The 27,253-nt window shown below is 51.2% G+C and overlaps 3 protein-coding genes across 8 annotated transcripts; all 3 read right to left on the minus strand.

The window, feature by feature from the left end:
* Nucleotides 1–2,387: 2,387 nt before the first annotated feature.
* On the minus strand, nt 2,388–6,447 carry KLK7 (kallikrein related peptidase 7). Of its 2 annotated transcripts, none has more exons than XM_047792465.1 (6): nt 6,345–6,447; nt 5,940–6,072; nt 5,288–5,447; nt 4,882–5,129; nt 4,415–4,551; nt 2,388–2,817 (listed from the first exon to the last, which is right to left on the minus strand). In XM_047792465.1, the coding sequence occupies exons 2-6, from the start codon at nt 6,010–6,012 to the stop codon at nt 2,662–2,664; spliced, it is 774 nt and encodes a 257-aa protein (XP_047648421.1). In that variant the 5' UTR covers nt 6,013–6,072; nt 6,345–6,447; the 3' UTR covers nt 2,388–2,661. The 2 variants fall into 2 exon arrangements, with proteins under 2 accessions (XP_047648421.1, XP_047648420.1); XM_047792464.1 differs by having other exon boundaries at nt 6,259–6,396.
* A 6,695-nt stretch (nt 6,448–13,142) lies between these two features.
* On the minus strand, nt 13,143–19,791 carry KLK8 (kallikrein related peptidase 8). 5 transcript variants are annotated; one of them, XM_047792459.1, is made up of 6 exons: nt 19,661–19,791; nt 18,174–18,251; nt 17,572–17,731; nt 16,406–16,665; nt 14,070–14,203; nt 13,143–13,343 (listed from the first exon to the last, which is right to left on the minus strand). In XM_047792459.1, the coding sequence occupies exons 1-6, from the start codon at nt 19,785–19,787 to the stop codon at nt 13,188–13,190; spliced, it is 915 nt and encodes a 304-aa protein (XP_047648415.1). In that variant the 5' UTR covers nt 19,788–19,791; the 3' UTR covers nt 13,143–13,187. The 5 variants fall into 5 exon arrangements, with proteins under 5 accessions (XP_047648415.1, XP_047648419.1, XP_047648418.1 ...); XM_047792463.1 differs by lacking the exon at nt 19,661–19,791 and adding an exon at nt 19,345–19,392; XM_047792462.1 differs by lacking the exon at nt 19,661–19,791 and adding an exon at nt 18,668–18,777 and having other exon boundaries at nt 18,174–18,274.
* Nucleotides 19,792–19,901: 110 nt separating this feature from the next.
* Nucleotides 19,902–27,036, minus strand: KLK9 (kallikrein related peptidase 9). The gene is made up of 5 exons (XM_047792467.1): nt 26,937–27,036; nt 26,608–26,764; nt 22,826–23,091; nt 21,078–21,214; nt 19,902–20,517 (listed from the first exon to the last, which is right to left on the minus strand). The coding sequence occupies exons 1-5, from the start codon at nt 26,977–26,979 to the stop codon at nt 20,365–20,367; spliced, it is 756 nt and encodes a 251-aa protein (XP_047648423.1). The 5' UTR covers nt 26,980–27,036; the 3' UTR covers nt 19,902–20,364.
* Between the last annotated feature and the right edge of the window lie 217 nt (nt 27,037–27,253).

Raw genomic sequence — 27,253 nt, forward strand, 5'->3', positions numbered from 1 at the left:
CAGCAGCGTCTTGGGAGCCCTGGCACAGTGGGTTAAGGATCCCACTGTTGCCACAGCTGTGTCTTGGTTCACGGCTGTGGCTCAGATCTGATCCCTGGCCTGGAAGCTCCATATGCTTCAGGGAGGCCAAAAAAAAAAAAAAATCAACAAGAGAATGCTCTCAAGTCATTGCAAATCAATCCATCACCACACAGGAGCTGCCCAGAGGCAGAACCAACTGTCTCTAGGCTGACCTAGTGCAAATGTGATGTGGTGTTGCTATTTAAATTTTAGAATGAATATTGATTTGGGGGGTGGCTTGCTGGCCAGAGTTGGAAGTTGATGGAGCTTGATGGCAGGCACAGGGGTGTGGTCAGTTGCTGGAAGTTGATGGAGCTTCATTGGGGGTGGGGGGGCGGGTGACCAAATACTCTTGACGGCCCTTCAACCTGATGCTGAGGCAGGAGGAGGTGGGGTGTCGGGACTCTGGCCTGGGGAAGGAGGAGCTAGGGGCCAGGACTCCTGGGTCCAAGGGAGGAGGGGGGCTTAAGCTTCAGGTGTGCAGGAATGCCAGAGGAAGCTAAGAAATTCTGCAGTGGCTGCGAGGCGCGCCACCCGAAGAAGAGGGGGGTGGGAGAGCGGGAGCCCAGGAGAAGGGGGAAGCCGGTGGAGGAGAATGTTGGCTGGGAGGGAGTTCTGGGGGAGAAACTGGAAGGACAGGTAGGAGGAGGGGTGAGTCCTGGGCAGGAGAGCATCCTTCTGTCGGCAGCTTCTGAGGACACAGGAAGGCGGCCGCAGGGGTGGGGTCAGGCTGAGTCACGGCGGGAGGGGGGGGGGTTCCTGACTCCTCCCTTTTGGAGGCCCCTTCCCTGCCTTCTTGAGGATGGGAGCCCACCGACAGGGGTTTCCAGTGCCCAATCTCCTTTGGCACCCAGGAGGCTGTGGGTGCTTGCTTTTGGCAGGTGCTAATGGGACGCAGGTATCATGTCTTCCAGCCAGCCCTGTACGTCACCCCAACTTTCTCCCTCCCTCTGTCACCTGAGAAATGCCCAGAAACACTTTCCACCCTGAGAGAGGAGCCAGGCACTCCTCTTTCCCTTTTACTCTCTCTGCCTTCCCTTCCCTCTCTCTCTTCGCCGCCCTTGTACAGAGGAGGAAAAAATGCCACCGAGCAGCGATGCAGGGCAAGAGACACGACTCAGACACATCACCTTGCGGTACAGCAGAAACAGACGCAGCATTGTAAATCAACTGTATTTCAGTAAAAAAAAAAAATTTTTTTTTTTAAAGAAGCACTGCAGGAGTTCCCATCGTGGTGCAGCAGAAACGAATCCGACTAGGAACCATGAGGTTGCGGGTTCGATCCCCGGCCTCGCTCAGTGGGTCAAGGATCCGGTGTTGCTGTGAGCTGGGGGGTGGGTCGCAGACACAGCTGGGATGCCTCGTTGCTGTGGCTGTGATGTAGGCCGGTGGCTGTAGCTCTGATGGGACCCCTAGCCTGGGAACCTCCATATGCCGGCAGGAGCGGCCCTAAAAAAATTTTTTTAATTAAAAAATTAAATAAAATTTAAAAAGCACTGCAAAGGAGCTAGGCTGAAAATTCAGCAAAGCAAAGCAGGATTTCTGCTCACTGTTGGCCCTGAGAAGACCAATACCAACCAAGCTAGGGGTATATTTTAGATTAAAATACTTTGCATTTCTTTAGAACAGCAAACGCTTTTAAAAAGAAGGTTCTCTTCCAGCTAGAGCCTCATATATGCTGTAACAATAGGCTAACCTACAAAAATTACTCATCGTAAATTAGTCAAATGTAAATTGATACATCTAACAGACTGACACTGTTTATTTCAGAATTGTTTGTCTCAAGAGCTTGTTGCTGAAAAAATAATGTCATTTAAAAAAATCAGATGCATCTTTCTTTCCTGTCTCCCTCTCTTAAGGGTCTCCTTTTCTCCTCCTTAGATCTTCAGAGCTTATGCCTTCTTTGTTGTTCAGGTTATGAAAGGACACAGCCACAGAAAAGTAGATGACTACCAACGTATGCAGTTTGGTACATGTCCTTTTAGATTTTATTCTGTGAATATTTTCATTTTACATAGACAGGAGCACATACATACATATTTTTTGTACCTTCCTTTTTAATTTAACATCACGTAGCATAGACATCCTTGCATAACTCTGACAATTCTGCATAATTATTTCCTTAACAGCTTAATAATAGCCTTGCCCCAAGCTGGCCTATTGTTTACTTCAATGATCCACGGATTTGGGAGCCATTCAGTGTTTCCACTGTTTGGCTCTGATAAATAATGTCATACATTCCAGCCTTGCTCCCCATTTTGGATATTTTTTAGTAGTATATCCCAGGATTAAACTTACTGGGACAAAGCTGGTGAATAAGAGTTCTGATTCACATTGCCCAATCACCTTCCATAAAAATTGTATAAATTTACAGGTCAGGAGGCCGAGAGTGCCCGTCTCACTGCATCTTTACCAGCACCGAGGTTTTTGTGTTTCTTGTTTTGCTTTGAGACTTGATCGACTTACACACATGGCATATTGCTGAGGTTCTGAAATGTCTTTGAGGAAAGGTAAAGTCAAGTATGACTGTAGGTCGATGTCCTTATTTCTGTGAATTTCCTGTTCAGGGCGTAGGGATGCAGAGAGGGGAGTATGGAGAGATTAGCGATGCTTTCTCATGGTGTCGTTTATCCAATCGATGTACTTGCAGACTTGGGTATAGACACCTGGGTCGTTGGGTTGGCCGCAAGGGAAAGTTCCCCAGGACACGAGGCCTTGTAAGGTACCTTTGCATACCAGTGGTCCCCCGGAATCACCCTGAAGGAGACAAAGCACAATTAGCTTCGGCATGAAGCCCCGCCCCCACAGTTGTCAGTCTTTGTCTTGCCAGACCATGGACTTCCGCCCCGGCCAATGGGGAGAGACTCTTTGTCTCTGGGGACCAATGGGAGAGCAAGAATTAGAGCTATCCTAAGGAAGACAAACTACGTTCTCTGATTGGCTTGAGCCTTGGCCAATGGGGCCAATCATAGCAAAAGGGCAGGGCTGCCCGGGATCAGAGCCCCATTTCCTTCCCATCTTTTAGGAAGCTGCACCGAGTCCATGCGAGGAGGCGCATTTTCTCCAGGGAATGAATACACGCAGCGTGGAAGCGGGATAGGGTGGTTCTCGAAACCAGGGGTGGAACCAGTGACATAATTCACAAGGCCCGGTGCAAAATGAAAATGCCCGTCCTCCTGGTCAGAAAGTGTTAAGAATTTCAAGACAACAAGAGGAGCACATTAAACCAAGCGTGGGACTCTCCTGAATGTGGGACCCTGTGTCACTCACTGTACAACTTGCATATTCCTCACTAGGACCCTCACAAAGGGAAAAGAAGGATGCCCTATTCTCTAGGACACACATCCCTGTCCCATCACCCCTGTCCCTAACATATACGTCCAACCACTCCTGTAAAACTGAGGGGGGCAGGTGTGAGCAAAGAAAGTGGGGTTACGGGAAGAGAGGATCACAAAGGGAAAAAAACAGCAGCTCCCTGGTGGCTCAGTCAGTTAAGGATCAGGCATTTGCACTGCTGTGGCTCAGGTTTGATCCCTGACCCAGGAACTTCCACATGCCACAAGAGTGGCCAGGAAAAGAAAGGGGGGGGGGATCAAAGAGGAAGAGAGGTAGAACAAAATATGGACAGAAGAGACGGGAAGGAGGAGAAGGACAGAGAAGCAGAAAGTAGCAGAAAGTAGGGGCAGAGATGGAGGCAAGTTAAGAGCGAGAGGCAGGAGGGAGACCTGAGCTTTGGGCACAAAAAACCTCAGTAAAAGCAATAAATAATATTTTAATGCAATACTTTAAAAACTGAATGTAACCTGGACATTCCCATGATAAACACCGTATTGCAGTTTTAGATAAAGACAGGGATCAGTCCATGGCTGTGCTGAGACTTACTGAAGCCTGAGGTCGATGGGGAATTCAGTAAGTCTGATGGCTCTTTATTGACAATTCTGCTGTTCTGTTCATCGTACACTTTCAACATGGATCTTAACAGTATTTCATTAGAAGGTGATTTAGCTGCATTACTGAATTGTTTTGACACTTCCTCCCCTTTAAAATTTGGTGGGTTTGAAGTCAGTGCCTCATGTGCCTCCCCGGAGTCCTGGCCCCACATTCCCCAGCCCCGGTCCCTCCCATTCATCTTTCTGCCTCATCCTCAAGGTTGTACCAGCACCCTACTGGGTGCCCACTACTGGTGTGGGGAAAAAAATAGAGTAGAAAGAGCTAGAAAATCGGGGCCTGGGGTGGGGGGTTGGCGAAGGAAAGTTCAGCACCAAGGTCAGGTCCCCAGATGCTGGAAGGAGGGGGAAGATGCTGGATGGGGCTCTGTGCTGAGTCCCGGGCCTGGAAGAAAAGGGGCTCTCACGTTGCAGGCGTTGGTCTTGGAGTTGGGGATGCCGGCACAGAGCATGGAACTTCCCAGAAGGTCCTTGTAAACCTTCTTGCAGTCCTGGGAGGAGATGAGCTTGACGTCTGTGCACATGAGGTCTGCTGGGAAGGTCACTGTGGGGTGGGGATGGGAGGAGCTGATCAGTCAGAGGCCTGGGACAGTGGACCTGTGGGTGCTGATGGGGAGAGGATGCGGGTCCAGAATTCTGGACCCTGAAAGAGGAGGGAGAGTGGGGGGCTTAACATTAGGGTCATGAAAATGGGCTTGACTCCCTGTCTCTTGGGTCTGAGGGAGGAGGGGCTGGGGGCTGGATCCTGGGTCTGAGGGAGGAGGGGCTGGGAGTCTGGATCCTGGTCTGAAGGAGGCAGGCTAGGGCCTTGGGCTTTTGGTCTGAGGCAGGAGGGTCAGGATCCGGAGCTCCTTGGTCACTGAGGCAGCCTCACCATCAGGGCTGCTGGTGGTACCCCAGCCAGAAACGGTACATGTGGTCCCAGGGGGTTCACAGCGGGAAGGCAGGTTGACTTTCTTCACACCGGCTGACAGCCTGGCCGGGCGACTGAGCTTCACCAGCATGAGGTCATTAACATGGGTCTGTGTGGAGTAGCCGGGGTGGCGGAATGACCTCGTGGCCCTGATCTTCTGGCCTTTCCTGTCATCCAGGCGGTCACTGCCCAGGTGGACGTTGTAATCACTGGGGGAAGGGAGTGACATTCGGAGAGAGTAAGTAAGAGAGGGGGACAGAGACCCAGGGAGAGGGAGACCCAGAGAGAGGGGGGACAGGGACCCAGAGAGAGGATAGAGCCCCAGAAGGAGACTTAGAAGTGCTCACAGCGCCCCCTGGCTGCGTACTTCATCATGCAGTGGGCAGCGGTGAGCACCCACTGCTGGTTGACCAGCACACCTCCACAGTGCAGCTGATTGCCCTTGAGCAGAGCCACCTGCCAAGGGCGGGAGCCTCCGGGACATGGGACTCCATCAATAATCTTCTCCCCGCTCTTGTCCCCCTGGCCTGGAGAGAGACATGGAGAAAAGCATGGGGAGCGAGTCTCAGAGGAGGGCTGAGTTTGCAGTACAGGGACATGGAGACAGAGATGGAGAGAAACTGGGGAGGCAGAGAGATGCGGAGAAATGCAGAGGCAGGAGTGGACAAGCATTCCGAGAGAGCAGGAGGTGGTAATGGAGAGAGAGAGAGACAGACGCGGCAGGTTCGAAAAACCCAGGAGGAGCATATCATCTCTGGGGGACAACCACAGAAGCTGATGGGAGACCCTGAGTGCAGGAGACAAGATCTGGGGCGGTGGGGGACATAGAGACCCCCCCCCCAGGCGTCAGAAGGAAGCAGGAAGAGGAGGAAGAGTCTTGTCTGCGGGGGGAGGAAGCTGCTGGGAGGGGGGAGGAAGCTGCTGGGAGGGGCTGATGCGGGGTCCCCCCTTGGAGCGAGGCGCCCCGGGGGACGATGGGAGGTCCAGGGGTGACAGCGGGCTCCCAGACTGGCCCTCACCTTCCTGTGCAGTGGAACCCAGGGCTAAGGACAGCAGTAGGATCAGCCGGGGTGGAAGAAGGGGTCTTGCCATGGTGGCCTCTCTGAGTTTCTCAGGGGCTGCCAGGAAGACGAGGGGTCTTTTCTGCTGGAGCTGAGAAGGACAAAGACATGAGGAAGCACAGTTGTGACCCCCCCACCCCCTCCTCCCTGAGAATCCATAGCCCAGGCCCCCAGACGTTTCTCCCCTTAGGACCCGGGAATCTGGGCTCCCATCCATCTCTGTCCCTAAGTATCTATCCCCAGTTCCTTTTCCCCCAAGAGGCCAGAAATTCCACACCTCCAGCCCCTCCTCGGTCAGAAGCAGGCACCCGGGACCGGGAGTCGGCTGTCCGGCCAGCCAGCCTAAGTGAGGCCCCTTCTCACCTCCGGAGGGTCCGATCTGACCTGTACGCCAGACTCGGTTGGGAGCCAAGCGTCTGCAGACGTGAGCCGGGCGGCTGTCTTATACCACGTCCGCCCCCGTGCCCGCCCCCAGCGCCCCGAGGTGCAGGCGGAGACGGCTCCGGGACGCCCCCTTCCTGCCTCTGTGGTTATCTCGAACCCCTGAGGCAGCTAAAGCCCTCGGCGGCACTCTGCTCTTCTCCACCCTCCTCCCGCCCCCGTAGATTCTGGCCCCAGCATCCCTCGGTGGCTGCTGTCGAGGGAGGGGCTGGGTGCTCCGGCTTGGAGGGGCAGGAGCTGGATTCGAGGAGCTGCAGAGCTCAAGGAAATGGGCTTTGGCTCGTGTCCTCCGCTGGGACCATTTAATTGCCCTCGACCCCTTTCAGGGAGGAGCTAGACCCTATACCCTAATTCTGACCAGCTTGTGAGAACTGGTTCAGGCCGGAAGCCAGTCACATTTTTTAACCTGAGCCCATCCCCAACCCTATTACAGGTTTGGTTTAAAAAGAAAACGCGGAGCTCCGGCTGTGGCTCAACAGAAAGGAATCCCACTAGTATCCATGAGGATGCAGGTTCGATCCCTGGCCTTGCTCAGTCGGTTAAGGTTCCAGCATTGCTATGGCTGTGGCAGTGGCCGTGGCTGTGGCTGGCAGCTGTAGCCCTGATTCCACCTGGGAACGTCCATATGCCGCAGGTGCTGCCCGAAAAACAAAACAAAACAAAAAACAAAAAAAAAAAAGAGAGAGAGAGAGAGAGAAAATGCTTTCAGAGGGAAGGAAGTGAGGTGGACAGGGAGTTAAGCGCTAGTAGATGCAAACTATGGCCTTTAGATGGATAAGCAATGAGGTCCTGCTGTACAGCATAGGGACCTGTATCCAGTCTCTCGGGATAGACCGTGATGGAAGATAATATAAGAAAGGGAACAGGAGTTCCCGTCGTGGCGCAGTGGTTAACGAATCCGACTAGGAACCATGAGGTTGTGGGTTCAGTCCCTGCCCTTGCTCAGTGGGTTAACGATCCGGCGTTGCCGTGAGCTGTGGTGTAGGTTGCAGACGCGGCTCGGATCCTGCGTTGCTGTGGCTCTGGCGTAGGCCGGTGGCTACAGCTCCGATTCAACCCCTAGCCTGGGAACCTCCATATGCCACGGGAGCAGCCCAAGAAATAGCAACAGCAACAACAACAACTACAACAACAAAAGACAAAAAGACAAAAAAAAAAAAAGAAAGGGAACATACATATAGATGTATAACTGGGTCACTTTGCACTATAGCAGAAATGGGCACAACATTGTAAACCAACTATTCCCTAATAAAATTTTTTTTCTTTTTTTTTCTTTCTTTTTTTTTTTTCCTAGGGCCACACCCGTGGCATATGGAGGTTCCCAGACGAGGAGTCTAATCGGAGCTGTAGCCACCGACCTATGCCAGAGCCACAGCAACTTGGGATCCGATCCGCGTCCGCAACCTACACCGCAGCTCACGGCAACAGCGGATCCTTAACTCATTGAGCAAGGCCAGAGATCGAACTGCAACCTCATGGTTCCTAGTCAGATTCGTTAACCACTGAGCCACGATGGGAACTCTCCCCTAATAAAATTTTTTAAAAAAGAAAGGTAATACGTTCCCTAACTCCCCCAGGATAAATGCTTACTGTTATTAATATAGTCTGTGTTCTCATATTGTACATAGGTTTTTGTTTTTTGTCTTTTTGCCATTTCTTGGGCTGCTCCTGCTGTATATGGAGGTTCCCAAGCTAGGGGTCAAATTGGAGCTATAGCCACTGGCCTATGCCACACCCACAGCCACAGCAATGTGGGATCCGAGCCCCATCTGCAACCTACACCACAGCTCATGGCAACACCGGATCCTTAACCCATTGAGCAGGGCCAGGAATCGAACCCGGAACCTCATGGTTCCTAGTCGGATTCGTTAACCACTGAGCCACTACAGGAACTCCTGTACATAGATTTCTATACATTATGGATGTGTAACAAAAACCTCTGTATTAAACATTATCAAACGTAATCTTTTTCTTTACTCTTTAGTTATCTCTTTTAATGTATTTTTTTATTCAAGTATAGTTGATTCACAATGTTATGTCAATTTCTGCTGTATAGCAAAGACCCAGGCATATGTATACACATCCTCTTTTTAAAAATCTTGAACACAGTTTTCCCTCTTAGTATATGTAGATCATTTCTCTTTCCTTCTTAAGGGTTGTGTAATATTCCACATAATGGTGGTACCTTGATTTATGCAAACTCTTTCAAATTGGAGGCCATTTGGAGAGTTCTAATTATAAGACTGCTGGGATAAACTTCCTTGTGCATTCATCTTTACTGGTTGTATTCATTCCAGAAGTATCTGTTGAGCACTTACTCTGAGCCAGAAGTTATTCTGGCTCCTGGGGACACAGCAGTCAACAATGCGCACAAAAAATCCTCGTACAGGCTCTTGTCCATGGATGGAGACTGTGACTATGAAAACAAGTATATAGGAGAATTCCCATTGTGGCTCAGCAGAAATGAATCTGACTAGTATCCATGAGGACGCAGGTTCGATCCCTGGTCTCACTCAGTGGGTTAAGGATCTGGCGTTGCCGTGAGCTGTGGTGTAGGTCAGCAGCTGTAGCTCCAATTTGATCCCTAGCCTGGGAACTTCCATATGCTGCAGGTGCGGCCCTAAAAAGCAAAATAGCAATAATAATAATAAATCAACAGCTAAGGAATCAGACAATCAGATGGAGCAGAATTTGAATATGGAGGGGTGGCTTTGGTATCCCCATGGCACAAACCCACAGTCTGAGGAGGAAATTTCCCTGGCACATCGTCGCATATGCTCAGAATCTCATTTGGCTCAAAATGAACTCAGAACCCCAGGGGCTTATAATGATATGTGTCCCTATGTTGGTGAGATGCCTATATCCCATCCCCCTGTGACCTTTGCGTTCAGTCCTTCCACCTGCTCCTGAGTCACCCCCCAGACACACACCCAGTGTCATACCTCCTTCGCCCTCAGATCTGTGTCCTGGTCCTTTGCCTGATGACTCATTTTCCAGCTCATGATCACACCTGAGAACTGGTAACTAGCTGTCCTGCACCTGCGCCTTGCCCTGAGGGATCCTGGACACTGTGATCCTGGAACCTTCTCATTCAGCCCCTTGGGTTCCAAAGGCTCATCCTTTCTGACTTCCGGATTCCTTTCCCCTTCGTTCAAGAATGGCTCCTGGCTTCTTGGGGGAAGCTGCCCACCCCCCTGTTTCATATAGTTCTTTTTTTTTAGGGCCTCACCCGCAGCATATGGAGGTTCCCAGGCTAGGGCTCGAATCGGAGCTACAGCTGCCAGCCTACAACACAGCTACAGAAACTCAGGATCCGAGCTGTGTCTGTGACCTACACCACAGCTCATGGCAATGCCAGATCCTTAACCCACTGAGCGAGGCCAGGGATGGAACCTGCATCCTCATGGATCCTAGTTGGGATCATTAACCTCTGAGCCATGAAGGAAACTCCTCATATAATTCCGATGAAACTGTCCATCATGATTTTTCAAACTCTCCTCCTCCCTGGGATGGACACACAACCCAGTCAAGCCAACAGGGGCACTGGTTCATCCCTAGAAATAATGACTGATTCAATGGGTGGGCTCAGTTCAAGCCAGACCAATCAGAGTTCTTCCCTGGGATTCATAGCAGGATGCCAGGAGAAAAGAAAAAGAAATCTTATTACTACTGGGTTTACTTATTTGGGGCTGTCAGTAGATGCTTTATTCCCTTCCTGTGAAGAAGTCCGTCTACAAAGGGTGGAGTGAGATCCACAGGAGAAGAAAAGAGACAAGCAGAGATGAGACAGTTCACACACATGAGGAGAAACAGAGATGAAGAGAACCAGGCAGAGTGACCAAGAGAGAAATTGTCACGGAGAGACGGAGAGAGATGACTGGCTTAGTCATCGAGTCAGGCACTTGGGACTCTGATACCCACATCACTCCTTCTGACATTATGAATGATCACCAAAGCCTTCCTAGGCACCCACTCTAACCAATCCCCTCTTACATATAAGCCAGTTTGAACTTGGGGCTCTGAGCCTTGTATCCCTGACCTAAGTGTGTTCTTCCAGCTTTTGTCCATGCCTGGTGCTCTGATCTCCTACCAGACCCCACAATCCAGAATTCTATTCCTAAATTCCTGGTCAACCATTTACAAGCCCTTTCCCTTCCTTGACCTCAGCCATCCCGCCTCCTTCATACCCTCAATTAATCTTCAAGTCCTTTCTGGTTGACATTCCACTGGGGCCATTTAAATATCACCTGAGTGTTGAGATATTAAGCTATTATTATTAACACTGTAAGAATAATAATGTTGAAAAATAATCTATCTTTTAGAGCAGAGGTTGGCATACTTTTTTTTTTTTTTTGTCTTTTTGCCATTTCTCGGGCCGCTCCCGCGGCATATGGAGGTTCCCAGGCTAGGGGTCGAATCGGAGCTGTAGCTGCCAGCCTATGCCAGAGCCACAGCAACTCAGGATCTGAGCCGCATCTGCAACCTACACCACAGCTCACGGCAACGCCGGATCGTTAACCCGCTGAGCAAGGGCAGGGATCGAACCCACAACCTCATGGTTCCTAGTCAGATTCGTTAACCACTGCGCCACGACGGGAACTCCGGCATACTTTTTCATTAGAGGCCAGATAGTAAATATTTTAGGGTTTAGGGATCAAGAGACAAAATCAAGGATATTTCATAACAAGAGAGAAAATAAAGTTCTACATAGTGTTAATTAATGAAATTAAATAACGAAATTAAATAAAATGAAATTACACAAAATTAATGCAATTAAATAATGACATTAAATTAAATAATCATTGAATAAAATTTTTTTTCATACAGATCTATTAATGAGAAGAATAGAATTCTTGGGGGGATAGTGTCTTGCTTGATTAGGGTTCAAAGTTAGTGTTCCCTATCATCAAATCTAATAGTAAAAGCTATTTTTAGCTTTGAGATTTGGCCCATCTGCTGTGGTTTTCCATTCCTCTACTTTCAAATCACATAATGAAAAATTTGAGAATGAAATGAGCCAAGATTTCCTTCAAAATATTTCAGTGTTCAGGAAGTGTGAGGAGGCGTAAGTGAAAGAGAGTTGGTTTTACATTGCTAATTGTTAAGCTGAATGGTGGTCCTGAGGATTCATTATTTTTTTATATTTTATATGTTTGAAATTTTCCTTAATAAACATTATAAAACAATTCTTTAGGTTGAGACCACCTCTGAATAACTCTCCAGAAATCCATCCTTGGCACGAGGGGTTTAGAACCAGGCATGAAAGACTTCCTTAAGATTTCTGGTATCACAGGCTTTCACAGAGGATTATGGAGGCCAATGTATACGTGAGGCATCTGGTACATCCACACCCCTTGTGGAGAACTACCCCGCCCACAGCCCTGGGAGGCCATGTTGCATATCACATGACTCCAAATATTCAGTGATTGGATAGGATTAGTCACCTGACCCAAATGCAGTCAAACCATTGGCCATTCAGTGACCTATGATGTGACTGGAGGAGAAAAGTGGAGCTGGACCACTTGGATTATCTTTCAAAAGAAAACAGTCTCAGACATCCTAAGGGAAGCAATTGACGTAGTTGAAGGTGAAGTTCAAAGGTTGTGAAGTAAGAAGATAGACTGGAGCAGGGCATGAGGGAGCAGACACCATGAAAATTCAGGAATGTGAGGTAGAGAAAAGAGAGAGTCAAATAAGTGAATTAAATGGTTGGCTAGCAAGAAAAGAAAGGAGCACACATGAAGAGAGATGAGATGACATGGAGGGGAGCCAGTCTCTATCCTATTGCAATTTATTGACAGCCTTACAATAACTCCCCCCTCTATCCATGTCTTTCCTAAGACAACTTACATTAAGCCTTTGCTCTAATGAAAATACCCCAAAATGTTTTCTCCACAATTCACTTTAGACATCACCAGTGACATGACTCATTTCCTTCTACCTCAGCAGTTTAACCTCCAGAGAGTCTAAGCTGTGAAGAAGATTTATATTTTTCTTGAGAGAAAAACAAAAATCTGTCTTTCAGATTGTGGGGGCTGTCAGTGTTCTATTTCTTCACCTTGGTGGTGCTTTCTTGGATGCTCTCCTGCACGATACTCATCATACTCTGGCAATTTTTTAAATCAGGGAGGAGAAATCCTCTCCCCGCAAAAGCTTAGAAAGACTTTAGCTGCTTGGAAAATCTAAACAGAAACCCCTTCAATGATGCCTTTTACAGGCCAGACAATTGGTTGTTTGGAAATCTTTTTTTTTTTTTGTCTTCTTTAGGGCTGCACCCGTGGCATATGGAGGTTCTCAGGCTAGGGTTTGAATCAGAGCTACAGCTGCCGGCCTCCACAACAGCCACAGCAATGCCAGATCCAAGCCACATCTTCAACCCACACCACAGCTCACTGCAATGCCGGATCCTTAACCCACGAAGCAAGGCCAGGGGTTGACCCTGCATCCTTATGGATGCTAGTCAGATTTGTTTCTGCTGAACCATGACGGGAACTCCTGGAAATGCTTACATGTTGTCTCTACCCTGAAATTAACCTCCCATTCCTCCAAGTCCTTCCAAAACAGAAGGGGAATCGTTTTGGCCAGTGGTCATGGCCCAAGGGGCATGGGGGGGGGCCTGATCTCTCTAGTTATCCCATCGTGGTCCCCAGCAAGGTGCAGTTCTGCTGCCCCTCCACCCCTCCCAGGAGGGCTAAAGCAAAGACAGGTAGAAAGCCAGGCTGAGGTTGCGAGTTTATTGAGGAGGATCCAGAGCTCATCTTTGGATCAGGCTCTTCTGCTCATGGTCTTCTTAATCCAGTCTAGGTAGCGGCAGATTTTGGTGTAGACACCAGGTTTCTCAGGCCGTCCGCAGGGGTCTGATCCCCAGGATGTGATGCCCTGGAGAACACCATCACATACCAGCGGGCCCCCAGAATCTCCCTAGAAGGAGAGAATAGAAGACGTTAACCTGGGAGTTCCCGTTGTGGCTCAGTGGTAATGAACCCAACTAGTAACTGTGAGGACGTGGGTTTGATCCCTGGCCTTGCTCAGTGAGTTACGGATCTGGTATTGTTGGCTTCCATGAAGGGGACAAAGCCAAGGGGAACCATGAGGACTGACGGTAGGTAGCAGCCAATGGGAAAGAGAGAGTTATATCTACGGTATATCCGAAGATGTGTCATCTTGGGGATGGGAAGCTCATCAAGAGAGGATTAAGGTCATGGTGCCACTCCCTGGCCAGCTGGGAAGACAGATATTTCCTCAAGGAACCCATCAGAGGGGAAGGCAGCCATGCCAGGGAACCCAGTCGGGATCCTGAGAAAAGTCAGCACAAATTCCAGGCACTGACACTGAGCAAGAAGGCGGGGAGCTGGCATACTCTCTAGCCTCAGACTTACCCTTTCAACCCCCCTCAAATTCCATGCCCCCTCCCTGCACCCCATCCTGCAGGCAAGTATCCCCAAGAAAACAGGAACAACAGGAACAGGAACAGAGGAACAGACCCGTGCTGTGTGACCTGCAGGGAGAGAATGCCTTCTCTGAACCTGTTTCCCACTCTGTCGAGATGGCGCAGGGGGGACACGAGCCTTAGGGCTTGCCCTGCAGCCAAACCTCAAGATCCTCCAGTGCGCATGACGGAAGAAGGGAGTTTCAGAAGTCACTCACCTGGCACGTGTCAGCCCCACTAATGTCGCCTGCACAGACCATGCTATCTGTGACTCGCCCAGGGTAGGCGTCCTCACACAGCTTCTGAGAAACGATTTTTACTTGGGCGCAGTTGAGGATGTCCGGAAAATTCTCTGAGGGGGCAGAGGTCGTAAGTTCCCAGAGAGAGACACACACAGTTCCCCCTCCATCCCTGTCTGGATGCAACCTCCCTTCTGTGTGTCCACAGTGGCTCGGGGCAGGGGGGTGGGGGGGTGCTTTCTGACCCATTTCACAGGACACCTCACTTCCGCACCACATCAAGCAAAGCTGTGGCCCTTGCTCTTTTCCGTTTCTTCATTTTGAGAAGGACTGTCGGACCCTCTCTTCTGTTTCTCGCCTGGAGTTATTTTCGAATTAGGGCTCAGGTGACTGGGGCACTTGAATATGCCCCCCTTGTGACGCCTTAGACCCTTTCCAGTCTTCGCCTCCCCAGACTGCCATGTCCTCAATCTCAGCTAAATCTTACTTCTTCCAAATGCCAACTCTTCCTGGAAGCCTTCCCAGACCATTCTAATTAAAACATGACCTCATTGACTATTCTTTTTTTTTTTTGTCTTTTTGCCTTTTTCTAGGACCATTTCCCACGGCATATGGAGATTCCCAGGCTGGAGGTCTAATCGGAGCTGTAGCCCCCAGCCTACGCCAGAGCCACAGCAACGCCAGATCTGAGCCGCGTCTGTGACCTACATCACAGCTCACGGCAACGCCGGATCCTTAACCCACAGAGCAAGGCCAGGGATCGAACCCGAAACTTCATGGTTCCTAGTCAGATTCGTTAACCACTGCGCCACGACGGGAACTCCATCATCAACTATACTTTGAGTAAAAAAACCAAACCAAAACCACCCCCTCTCCTATCCTCTTACCCTCCGTGATATTTCATAATAGCACTTGACTCTACCTAATACTTCATTTGATATGTATTTATTTATCATCTATCCACTCCCTAGCAGCTGAGTCATAGCAGATTGTTCTCAGATAAGCATTGAAGTGATGATTGACAGAGGATTAAAGGAATAAATCTTTCTGAGGAACCTCTGAAGAGTAGCCTTGAGAGAAGAAAAACTTCTACGTGGTACCTCGAGGGGCCAGAAGCTAGGTGCTCGCAATCTCATTTAATTCTCACAACGGCTCTTTACCCAAGCACTCGTGCATCCACGTGCCTTCAGCAAATATTTGTTGAACACCTACCACGTACCAGCCCCCATCCCAAGCATTAAGAACACGCAAGGAAGAAAAGAGATATAACCTGAGCCCATGTGGAGCTTGAAAATCTATTGCTGAATTGTCCCCGTCTTGTAGACGAGAGGCTAAGTGATGGGAAGGGACGTGCCCCCGAAAAAAAGGGCAGAGCCATGGTTTGAACTGACCTGCCTGATTCATGGGCAGGTAGGTTTCCACAGCATCCCATTGTCTTAAGTCTGACAAGCAGGGACCTGAGTGCTGCTTTTGCTTTCCTGGCAAATCAAGTCGCCTCTTCGAGCTGAGCTGCAATGTTTTTCATTCGGAAGCAGCGCAAACCTGAATTCTGAAGTCCCAAAGGGAAGACCTCAATGGCGCTACAGGCTTTTGGGTCCAGAGAGAGGAGGGACCAGGACCCTGTATCCTGGCAGAGGAAAAGCCTGGATTCCTCTGTGTGAGGGCATCTGGGGCCAGGAATCTTGGGCTCAAGAGAAAAAGGGAGCCTGTTTTTCTGGGCCACGGAAGAGCCCATGTCCCACAAGTCTGTTTCAAAGATTATGTTAAAAAAATGTCTTGGAGTTCCCATTGCAGCTCAGCAGAAATGAATCTGACTAGCATCCATGAGGATGCAGGTTCGATCCCTGGCGTCACTCAGTGGGTTAAGGATCCCACGTTGCCATGAGCTGTGGTGTGGGTCGCAGATGTGGCTTGGATCCCACATTGCTGTGGTTCTGGCGTAGGCCGGTGCCCACCGCTCCAACTGGATCCCTAGCCTGGGAATCTCCATATGCCGTGGGTATGGCCCTAAAAAGCAAAAAAAAAAAAAAAAAAAAAAAAAAGGCTCAAACTCTCCAATTTAAATGAGGGACGCATTCGTTCATCCATTCATTCACTCACCCATTTTTTTGAGCCCTGTTTAGCGATTTGTTCGTTTGCTTCCTTTCTCCCAGTACTTCTATTCCTAGTCTAGCCCTTAAGGTTTCCATCATGGACCTGCTGTGAGTCTTAACATCACAGTCACGTTCCCTCCTTTTATCTACTTCTAGAGGTAAAACTTTGCCAATGGCTTGGGGTCCACTGAGGCCACAAGCTCCTCTTCTTCCTCCCACTACCTTGGGGGCTGGTGATAGTGCCCCAGCCTGAGATGGTGCACTTCTGGCCAGCTTGAGGGCAGTGATCCGCCAGTTTGATGGGCTTCACTTTGGGCCCCAGGGAGGCCCGACCACGTAGTCGAACGAGCATCAGGTCATGGCTGCGGTCTTCACTGCTGCTGTTGTAGCAGGGGTGTGGGATGGACTGCGCTACAGACATTTTTTGTTCTGGCCCATCCTTATTCTGCAGGCTGTGCTCTCCCAGGTGTACAGTGTATTTCCTGTAATGATGGGGGTAGTTTGGGACCCAGGCAGAAACCCGGGCCCCCAGCCCTCCTCCTCCCTCACACCCAGGAATCAAAAAAAAAAAAAAAAAAAGGAAAGAAAGAAAGAGAGAAAAAAAAAAGAAAGGAAGGAAGGAAGGAGAGAGCTGGGGACTGGGTCTCTGAGCAAGGTCTGAGGGAAGAGGTGGTGTAGTTTGGGTTGTTTCTTTTTTTCTTTTTTTGTCTCTTTAGGGCCACACTCGCGGCATATGAAGGTTCTCAGGCCAGCGGTCTAATCAGAGCTGCAGCCGCCAGCCTACACCACAGGCACAGCAACGCCAGATGTGAGCGGTGTCTGTGACCTACACCACAGCTCACGGCAATGCCGGATCCTTAACCCGCTGAGTGGGGCCAGGGATTGAACCTGAAACCTCATGGTTCCTCGTCGTATTCCTTTCCTCTGCGCCACGATGGGAACTCCCTGGGTTGTTTCTTCTCACTGATTTGCTGATTCACTGATTTGCTGTCATGTATTTTATAATTTGGATACAAATAGACGTCCTGTTATATGCACTGCAGATATCTTATACTGTGGTTAATCTTTTCATCCTCTTAACGGTATCCTTTGATGAACAGAAGTTGTTAATTTTCTCTTTTTTGGCCACCCCGAGGCATATGGAGTTCCCGGGCCAGGGGTCAGATCCGAGCCTCAGTCTCGACCTAAGCTGCAGCGGCAGCCACGCCAGATCCTTAACCCACTGTGCCAGGGCAGCTGAGGATCGAACCTGTGTCCCAGTGTGCCCAAGACACCACCAATCCCCTTGCACCACAGTGGGAACTCCCCAGCTCTCTCCTTTCTGGGCAAAGCCCCATCCACTTCTTTCCCCAGGCTCCAGCCCGCCTCTGTCCCAGGCATCCACTCACTCTTTTTTACAGTGGGCTGCTGTGAGGACCCAGTGGTCATCTATGAGAACACCCCCGCAGAGCAGCCGGACGCCCTGGAACAAGGCCGTCTGCCAAGGCTGCGAATGGGCCTGGCACTCTTGCCCCTCCAGCACCTTGGGCTCCTGTGCCCTCAGATGTCCTGCAGCAGGAGGAAGAGGGTTGTATCGTCACCCTCTGGGGCAGTGCAGGGGCCAGGAAAAACCACGGCAGGTTCAAACGGATACACACACACACACACACACACACACAAAACACACACACGCCCTCAGCTGTTTGCCTCCCGGCTTGCACCCGCTGCTACACAAATACACACGTATTCTCGGAGATGCCCGTGAGTCATCACAGGCAAAGTCACCCTCCAGAGCGGGCGTACACAGGTCTCTATATACTCCCGTGGGTATCTGCGCCCCTCAGCAAGCCGATGCGGGCTTGGTGTTTTCACACAACATGCAGCAGAACCTGCCACGTGGGCCCGCCTCCACCCACCCCCAGGAGAGCCCATGGAGGCTCCCACACGCGTGCTTCACATCTCCCCACCCACAGGCTCTCTCGGCGCCGCTGATGCCTTCCAGCCCCCTCACCTGCTGAGGCTTCCAACAGCAAGAGCAGGAACGTCCAGATCCAGACGGCAGCAGGCAGGGGGCGTCCCATGGTGGAGTCTGGGAGAGGGAGAGGGGCAGGGCTGAGAGAGGGAGGGGAGGAGACCAAAATCCTAGTGACCTCGAGATCTTGGGATTGCAGAGGAAGCAGAAAATCCAGAGCTGTTCTGGGTCCTGCAAGAGGAAGGGGCTGGGGACCCAGACCCTTGGCTTTCAGGAAGAAAGCCAAGGAGGGGGCGGGGCTCGATTCCTGCCTTCCTTGGAAGGAGGGAGGTAGGGTCCGGGTCTCCTGGGTCTGAAGGAAGAGGGACGTGGGGAGCGGGACTCCTGAGGCTTGGAGAGCAGGATTCCTGGTCTCCAAGGAGCAAGGAATCTGAGGTCCCGGGCCCTGAAGGCGGGGCCCCCAGAAGCCTGATGCCTGTGTCTGAGAACCTTGGCCCGTCACCTTAGAGAATCCAGGGGGCGGGGTCACCTACTGAGTGGGACCCAGAGGAAGAGGCCCCAGGACTTCGGCTCTGCCTGCCTGGTACAAGATTCTGGAGCCTTTTAAGTGGGGATGCCCGCCTCCGCTCTGCCTCCTCCCACTCCGGAGCCGACGGAACAGCAGGGAACTGCAATCCTGGGTCTGAGTGAGGAGGTGCTGAGGGGCTCAGTGAGGACTCTTGAGGGAGGAGGGGTTGGAATCTTGGATGCCAGGTCCGGGACTGAAGACGCTTAAGTCTGTGACTCCGGAGTCTGAAACAGAAACGGGCTGAGGATCCTGACATCCTGATTCCCAGGAAGAGGAGCTGGTTGGGGAGCGGGACTCCTGGGGCTAAAGGAGGAGGGGACCGGACCCCTGGGCTCCTGAGTCTGAGGGAGGAGGGGGATGATGGCTTGGATTTCGGGTCTGAGGGAGAAGGCACTGGTAGCGGAACTCTTTTTTTCTTTTTTTGCTTTTTAGGGCCGCACACGCAGCATATGGAGGTTCCCAGGCCAGGGGTCTAATCGGAGCTGCAGCTGCCGGCCACAGCCACAGCCACAGCAACACAGGATCCCAGCCGCGTCTGCGACCTACACCGCAGCTCACGGCAACGCCAGATCCTCCTTAACACACTGAGCGAGGCCAGGGATCGAACCCACAACCTCATGGATCCTAGTCGCTTGCGTTTACCGCTGAGCCAGGAAGAGGACTCCGGCAGCTTAATTCTTAAGTCTTTGCGGAAGGAGAAATTTGGAACTTGGGTTCTTGTGGGAGGAGGGTGCTTCCAGGAACCCGGAAGGGAAGGCAGGCGAGTCTCCCGGCTCGACTTCTGAAGGCGGATCGGCCCGCCCGCTGCCCCCTGAGAGGTCCGAGATCTGGGAAGGCAGGTTTGGGAGGCGCTGTGACCTGGTTTCCCCTTTCCCTGGGGGCGACAGGACCAGCCCAAGCAGCACCCGGGAGCCTTGCCGCAATAAAGCTGATGGAAACAGACTTAGGCAGGACCTACTTGGAGCTTGAGGGGAACTGCAACGCGGCTCCCTCTCGGGCCTCCACCGCCCACATGTTGCCCTTCCTTTACTCCACAAAACAGGCAGAGGGAAAGCGCAGCTCCGCACGTTTAATGTCAAAATCATCCCTTGGATTGGAGGGAACTGAGACTCTTTCCCAACGTCTCTGGGTCGGGTCCCCGCCAGGTTTCAAATCCTGCACCCGCCTAGGGCGGGGCCACGCGGGGCGGAGCCAGAGTTGAACGCCGCGGAGGTGCAAGCTGCGGGGCGGGGGGGGGGGCCGACCTCTCTTCCATGACGTCACGGGGCGGGCTCTCCGAAGAAGGAGGCGGGGCCACAAAGGGTGGGGTCCTGAGGGGAAATCTCACTGGGCAAAGCTCGGGAGGGGAGGAGCTATTTAGGAAAGGTCGTAATGGCGCAGCGCCACAGGAGATGCTGTTCCATAGGGGTGGTGCCAGTTCCTGTTGACGTCACAGAAGTGGAGCCGAGAGGGGTGGCTCCTTACAAGGGGGCGTGGCTATATCCTTCGCGGGGACGTGGAGGGGGGGGGCGAGTCTGAATATCCAGAAGTTGGGAACTTGAATATCCAGAAGGTGTCTCCAGGCCAGCTGAAGCCAAGGGGGGCGGGGGGGGGGGGAAGAAGCCTCGCAGATCCTCCTCCTCTGCGCCCCCCCTCTCCCCTGGTCGTCCAAGGCTCTAGGACTCAGTTGTCCTCCATGGTCTTTCGGATCCAGTCCAGGTAGCGGCATACACTAGTGTAGACCGCGGGGCGCTGGGGTCTGGAGCAGGGCTCGGAGCCCCCGGACACCACACCAGCCAGGGTTCCATTGCAAACCAGGGGACCCCCAGAGTCACCCTGTGAGCGAGAGAAGAGCAGAGAAATTGTTAGGCGGGTCTACTCATGACATCATACAAGTCACTTTTACCCTCCCAGGAAGCTCCCAGTTACCTCCTCCTCCAACACCCAGGCCCATTCGGGTCTACAGTCCCTCCTCCCTCAGATCCAGGAGTAAAGGCGCATAGCCCCCACCTACCCCTAGGACCTAGCATTCTGGGATTCTAATCCCCTCATCCCCTAGGTCATAGCGTCCAACCCCTAATCCTCTCCTTTATTTATGTATTTATCTATCTATTCATTTATTTACTGGCTGCACCTGTGGCTTGAGGGAGTTCCCGAGTCAGGGATCTAACCCAGGCCACAGCAGCGACACCACCAGATCCTTAACCCACTGTGCCACCAGGGAGCTCCATCCTCCTTCGGATCGTGCATCTTGGCTCTGGTCCTACCCTCTCCCAGGATCCAGGTATCTTCCTTGTTCTGATCCAGGAAGTTTGGGGCCCCAACTCCCTTCTCCCCCCAGGACCCCGCAATTCCCCAAGGATACCCATCCCCCACCCTCCCAGAGTAGTTCTTACCTGGCAGGAGCCCCGGCCTCCCTCCCACAGGCCGGCACAGAGCATGCTGTCTGAGATGTGGCCCGGATATGCCTGATGGCAGAGTGTGGGCTCCAGGATGCTGATGTTGGCACACTGCAGTGTGAGTGGGTACTGCACTGTTGGGTAAGGGCATCCGTAAAAGATCAGCAGCTGTCTCCATCCCACCCAGCTCCCCCTCCCCCTTTCTGGAGACAGACCCACGGAGTCACAGTAGAAGACTCTCGAAGAGAGAAACGAAAGACCATGATGAAGCCAAAGAATCACAGCATGGAAGAGAAACGAATGGATAGGATGGGGAGATGGAGGAGGGGAGAGAGAAACAGAAAGATTCAGAGAGCCAAGAGACAAGAAGAGGTAACTTGCACAGGGGAAAAGAGGCACCATGGCAGGAGAAGGCAGTGAGATAAAGGAGAGGAGATGTTTATAGGAAGATGGTCTTCCTTTTTTTTTTTTTTTCCCTTTTTGAAAACAGCTGCACCTGCCGCTTATGGAAGTTCCTGGGCTAGGGTCCAATCAGAGCTACAGCTGCCCACCTATGCCACAGCCACAGCCACCGCCACACCAGATCAGAGCTGCATCTGTGTCCTACACTGCAACTTGCACATCACCAGATCTTTCACCCACTCAGTGAGACCAGGGATCGAACCCTCATCCTCATGGATACCAGTTGGGCTCTTAACCCGCTGAGCCACAATAGGAATTCAAGACGATGGTTATTGACAGAGACAGAGATAAAGATTTGCAGAGACTAGATAAGGATAGAAAGAGATGCAGTGTATGTAAGAGGGACTGAGATGGCTACGTGTGTGTATCCATGTATATAATATGCCAGGAGTGAAACTCAGATGCTTCCAGGGGCTTGATGGGTAAATAGAAATGGATGGAAGGGACTGTAGGGAAAGCAGCCCTTGGGGTGAACTGCAATGGACCAAATAACCCATATCTTGTCTGCAGGGGGCAGCCTCTGCTGATGCTGCCACACAGTGGTCACTATTTTAGAAATGTGGACCAGCATTGTCAGTTTTGAATTTTTCCAGGGAATCCAGAAACCTGGCTTTTACATAAAAACCTCTCAGGGTTTAAATGTCAGCAGCAACAAAAGGACGCCTTTTTTTCAAGACACTTTGAAACCCGCTACTGCTGTGGGAAGCCAAATTTGATGAATGGATTTGCTGATCTGTGACTCTGACCACAGACATTATTTCAATTCCAAGATGCATATATCTGCACCTTTAGACATCTCTGAAATCAGGGTGGGTCTTCCAGCAAATGGTGTCATATGAAGATGGCTGGGACCTGTTTTCCCTTTTCTCATTCTCAGTGAGTTATAAAACAATGGTGCGGAGTTCCCGTCGTGGCTCAGTGGTTAACGAATCCAACTAGGAACCATGAGGTTGTGGGTTCGATCCCTGGCCTCGCTCAGTAGGTTAAGGATCTGGTGTTTCCACGAGCTGCAGCGCAGTTTGCAGACCTGGCTCGGATCCAGTGTTGCCATTGCTGTGATGGAGGCTGGCATCTGTAGCTTTGATTTGCCCCCTAGCCCGGGAACTCCCATATGCCACAGGTGCAGCCCTAAAAAGCAAAAAAAGAAAGAAAGAAAGAAATATATCGATAGATAGGTGATAGAGGATAAATAGAGCACAGAGATGGAAAATGCAGAGAGGGAGAAAGGGGATTCAGAACCCCGGCATGACACATAAGGGTGTGTGTGGTAGGCATGGCTGTACCCTTGGGACTGGACACGGCCCCCCAGCCTGAGATGAGGCACTGGGTGCCTGGGGAGAAGCAGGTCTGGCTGAGGTTGAGGGGCTGCACGGTGGATCCCAGATTTGCCTTCCTTGGCAGACGGATCAGCATGATGTCATCGTTGTGATCTTGAGCACTGAGGTCCTGGTTGAACCCAGGGTGGGGGAAGAAGTCTGTGGCCCGGAACAACTGTTCTGGCCCCTCCCATTTCCAGAGGTGGTGCTCCCCGAGGCGGACCCACAGGTGTCTGTTGGATGGATCTCAGAGGTCAAGGTGGGAGAAGAAGGTGGGGTGTCTTCTCGGCCCCCAAACTCTTTCTTTTCTGTCCAAGATGCTGTGTGACTCTCCACAAGCCACCCACCCTCTCTGGACCCCCATTATCCATCTTTGTGCGACCCAGAATGCTGTGGGATTTTAAGCAAGGCACACACCCTCTCTGGGCCCCTGCTTCCAGCTCCATCTCTTTGTCCGCCTCTACCTTCATAGCTCTCCCCCAAAGCCCACACTGCTTCCTAGTCCCGTGTCAAGTAAGCCACCTTCTTCACTGCCCCACCTGGAGCCTGATGGTGGTGACCTGGGTCCCCGAACCAGGGAGGCATGTGGAGGCTCCACCTACCACCCAAGAGCAGCCCCAGCCCCCACCCCCACAGGTCCAGTAGCTTCTGTGGGGAGTGGCTCTGTGTGTTTGGCTGTGTGTGTCTGCATGGAGTGGGTGGGATATGGAAAATCCCCAAGTTGGGGTCCTCTGTGGCCTCTGGCTTTTCCTGTTTGCCATATCCCTCATCCCTCAGCGCATTTCTTCCTGAGGTCCAGCCTCAAGCCCTCTCCCCACAGCCCCAGTCCTCTTGTTCTGCTCTGGGTCCATGCTCTGAGCAGCTGGGGACCCTCAGAGGGAGGACCTGTCCATCTTCCAGCCTCTGACCTCTGACATTAGGGACTCGGGGTTTGAGGAGTAAGAGGTGTTATTTCTATCTTTGTCCCTCCATTGGTCCTGTGTCTGGGAAACCAGCCCCAACACACACACACACACACACACACACACACACACACACACTCCGGAGCCCCAACTTGTCCCTGCCTCCAAATCTCTTATACGTCCGCATTTCTTTTTTTTTTTTTGTCTTTCTTTTTGCTATTTCTTGGGCCGCTCCCGCGGCATATGGAGGTTCCCAGGCTAGGGGTCGAGTCAGAGCTGTAGCCACCGGCCTACACCAGACCTACAGCAACGAGGGATCCGAGCCGCGTCTGCGACCTACACCACAGCTCACGGCAACGCCGGACCCTTAACCCACTGAGCAAGGGCAGGGACCGAACCCGCAACCTCATGGTTCCTAGTCGGATTCGTCAACCACTGAGCCACGACGGGAACTCCATACGTCCGTATTTCTGCTTCTCCCTTCTTTGTCATTGGGCCTGAAATCTGAACACTGTTTTCATAGCCTACTTGCTATATAGGCCTGAGCTAAAAGAGGCTCCATTGCGGAGGGATGCATCATGGGAAATTCCCACACAGCATCCTGCGTAGCCCCTGTGCTTCGTTCCTGGAGAGAAGAGAGTATCAGAACAGGATGGATGGCCTCTTTCCCGAGAAAATATAAAAAGGATTTCTAGAATCTAGGGTCTAAGATTTGGGCATTCTAACACCTTAGGAATCCATGATTTTAGAATTCGATGAGGCTCTTTTCTAGATTTCTCTGGGTCAAAAAGTCTAGGGTTTTTATCTATTTATTTTAAATTGAAGTATAGTTGATTTACAATATTGTGTTGGTTTCTGCTGTAGAGCAAAGCGATTCAGTTATATACATGCATATATATACATGAATATATATATATGTACTTTTTCATGTTCTTTTCCATTATGGTTTATTACAGGATATTGAATATAGTTCTCTGTGCTATACAATAGGGTAGGAATTTTCTTTTTTTTAAAATTTATTTCTTTTTTCTTTTTTGATTTTTAGGGCCACACCCGAGGCATATGGAGGGTCCCAGTCTAGGGGTTGATTCGGAGCTACAGCTGCCAGCCTACACCACAGTCATAGCAGCGCCAGATCCAAGCCAAGTCTGTGACCTACACCACAGCTCACAGCAACGCTGGATTCTTAACCCACTGATCGATGCCAGGGATTGAACCCACAACGTCATGGTTCCTAGTCAGATTTGTTTTGGCTGTGCCACAGCAGAAACTCCGGATTTTGCAATGATTCGAATTCAATCTAGGACATAAAGAAACTAGAACTCTAATAGTCTAGGACACTAAGACTAGGATTTCATCATTTTAGATTTCTATAAATCTTTGAGTTTGGAAATAGAAGAGTCTAGGGAGTTCCCATCGTGGCACAGAGGAAACAATCTGACTAGGAACCATGAGGTTGTGGGTTTGATCCCTGGCCTCGTTCAGTGGGTTGAGGATCCCAAGTTGTCGCGAGCTGTGGTGTAGGTCGCAGACGTGACTGGGATCTGGCGTTGCTGTGGCCCTGGTGTAGGCCGGTGGCTACAGCTCCGATTAGACCCCTAGCCTGGGAACCTCCATATGCTGCTGGTGCAGCCCTGAAAGTATAAAAGACAAAAAATAAAATTAAAAAAAATAAAAGAAAATATAAGAGTCTAGTACTCAAAGAGTTTGAAACTCTAGAATTCTCTTGGTTAAAACTTTGAGGATTTTAGGAATCTTGAATGACAGCATTCTGGGGCATTAAATCCACCAGATTCTAGACATGTCTGAATATGAGCTTCTAGAATTCTCTTGGCTCAAGATTCTAGAATTCAACAAATCACAGGATTCTAGGATACTAGGATTCTAGGGTACAGTATTCTAGGATACTGTGATTCAGAGATTCTAAGACTGTGAGCCTCTGTACTCGGTAAACCTAGCTAAAATATTCTGAATCTAAGAGAGAAGAAGGGTAGCTCTCTCAATACCACTCTTGAGCACTCGAAATGTGCCTGATTTCAAAGGCTTAATGTAAAAAGACTGAACTATGTCATTCAGAAATTTTAAAAAATTGATTCCATGTTGATAATAATGTAATATTTATTATATTGCATAATGGTAAATAAAATAATATTTTGAGTAGGTTAAATCGGTTATTAAAATTCATTTTACTCATCTATTTATTTTATTTTTTTTACTATGTCTACAAAAAACTTAAACCTTATGCTGTTGGGGGTTCTATTTCCCCTGGACATTGCTGCTCCAGACTGCTCAGATTCTACCAGTCTTGCAGTCTAGGTCTCAGCTTCTAAGACTCTCAAGTTTTGTTTTTGTTTTTTTGTCTTTTGTCCTTTTAGGGCCACACCTGGCATATGGAAGTTCCCAGGCCAGGGGTCTAGTCGGAGCTATAGCTGCAGGCTTATGCCTCAGCCACAGCAACGCCAGATCCAAGCCACATCTGCGACCTACACCACAGCTCATGGCAACGCTGGATCCTTAACCCACTGAGCCAGGCCAGGGATCGAACCAGCAACTTCATGGTTCCTAGTTGGATTCCTTTCGGCTGCGCCACAACGGGAATGCCAACGAGTCTTGAGTTTTTAAAATGTCCACACTTAGAAGCAGATTGTGTAGACGCTAGAATTTGGAGAGTCGACTTTTTGCAAGTCTAAGAGTGGAACTTTGGGGACTAGAACTGGGGGCTCAGCCCCTCCTGCCCACATCCCCCTTCCTCCTCTACCAGAGACCCCCCTCCTCCCCGCCCCTCATTCCCCCCGCCCCGTCCCTCGCCCCAGAGTGCGCCCCCCACCCCCCGCCCCCGTCACTCACCGCTTGCGACAGTGGGCGGCTGTGAGCAGCCAGCGGTCACTGATGAGGGTCGCCCCGCAGAAGAGGTGGGTGAGATAGAAGAGCCCAGCCTGCCAGGGCTGCGAGTTGGGGCGGCATTCCTCCGCCCCGATGGTGCGGGTGTCTGCCCAGCCGTGCCCTGGGGACGGGGCGGGAGGCAGAAGGATTAGTGGACAGCTAGGTTGGGACGGCTGGGAAGAGATGCTGGGATGCTTAGAGGGCGGGAGTGGACTCCTAGGGGACAGGACAGAGGGGCGCCCGAGGTGGGGGTGGGGGGAGCAGCGGGATGGGACCGACGGCGGGAACCTCACCTGCCAGGAGAGAAAGCAGAGCCCAGACGAATCCCAGCCTCATGGCCTCCGGGTGCCTGGGTCCTCGCTCCAGCGCTGCGCGTTCTGCGCTTCTTTATGGTAAGCTCTGCCATCTTCCTCCTTCCTGGGGCCGCCCCCGTGATTAATCGGGGTTGGGAAATGGCCCGGGGGGAGGGGGGAGCCCAGGGGCTTGGACTGGGAGCCTGGGGGGTGGGAGGAGGTTCAGTGGGGAGATAAGCTTCCGTCTGGCAGCATCAGGGCTCGGCTCAATGTGGGAGGGATTGTCGCGTCCTTGTGGGGTACTCCGGAGAGGGGCG

The sequence above is a fragment of the Phacochoerus africanus genome, chromosome 8, assembly GCF_016906955.1.
Source record: "Phacochoerus africanus isolate WHEZ1 chromosome 8, ROS_Pafr_v1, whole genome shotgun sequence".
NCBI classification, from domain to species: Eukaryota; Metazoa; Chordata; class Mammalia; order Artiodactyla; family Suidae; genus Phacochoerus; species Phacochoerus africanus.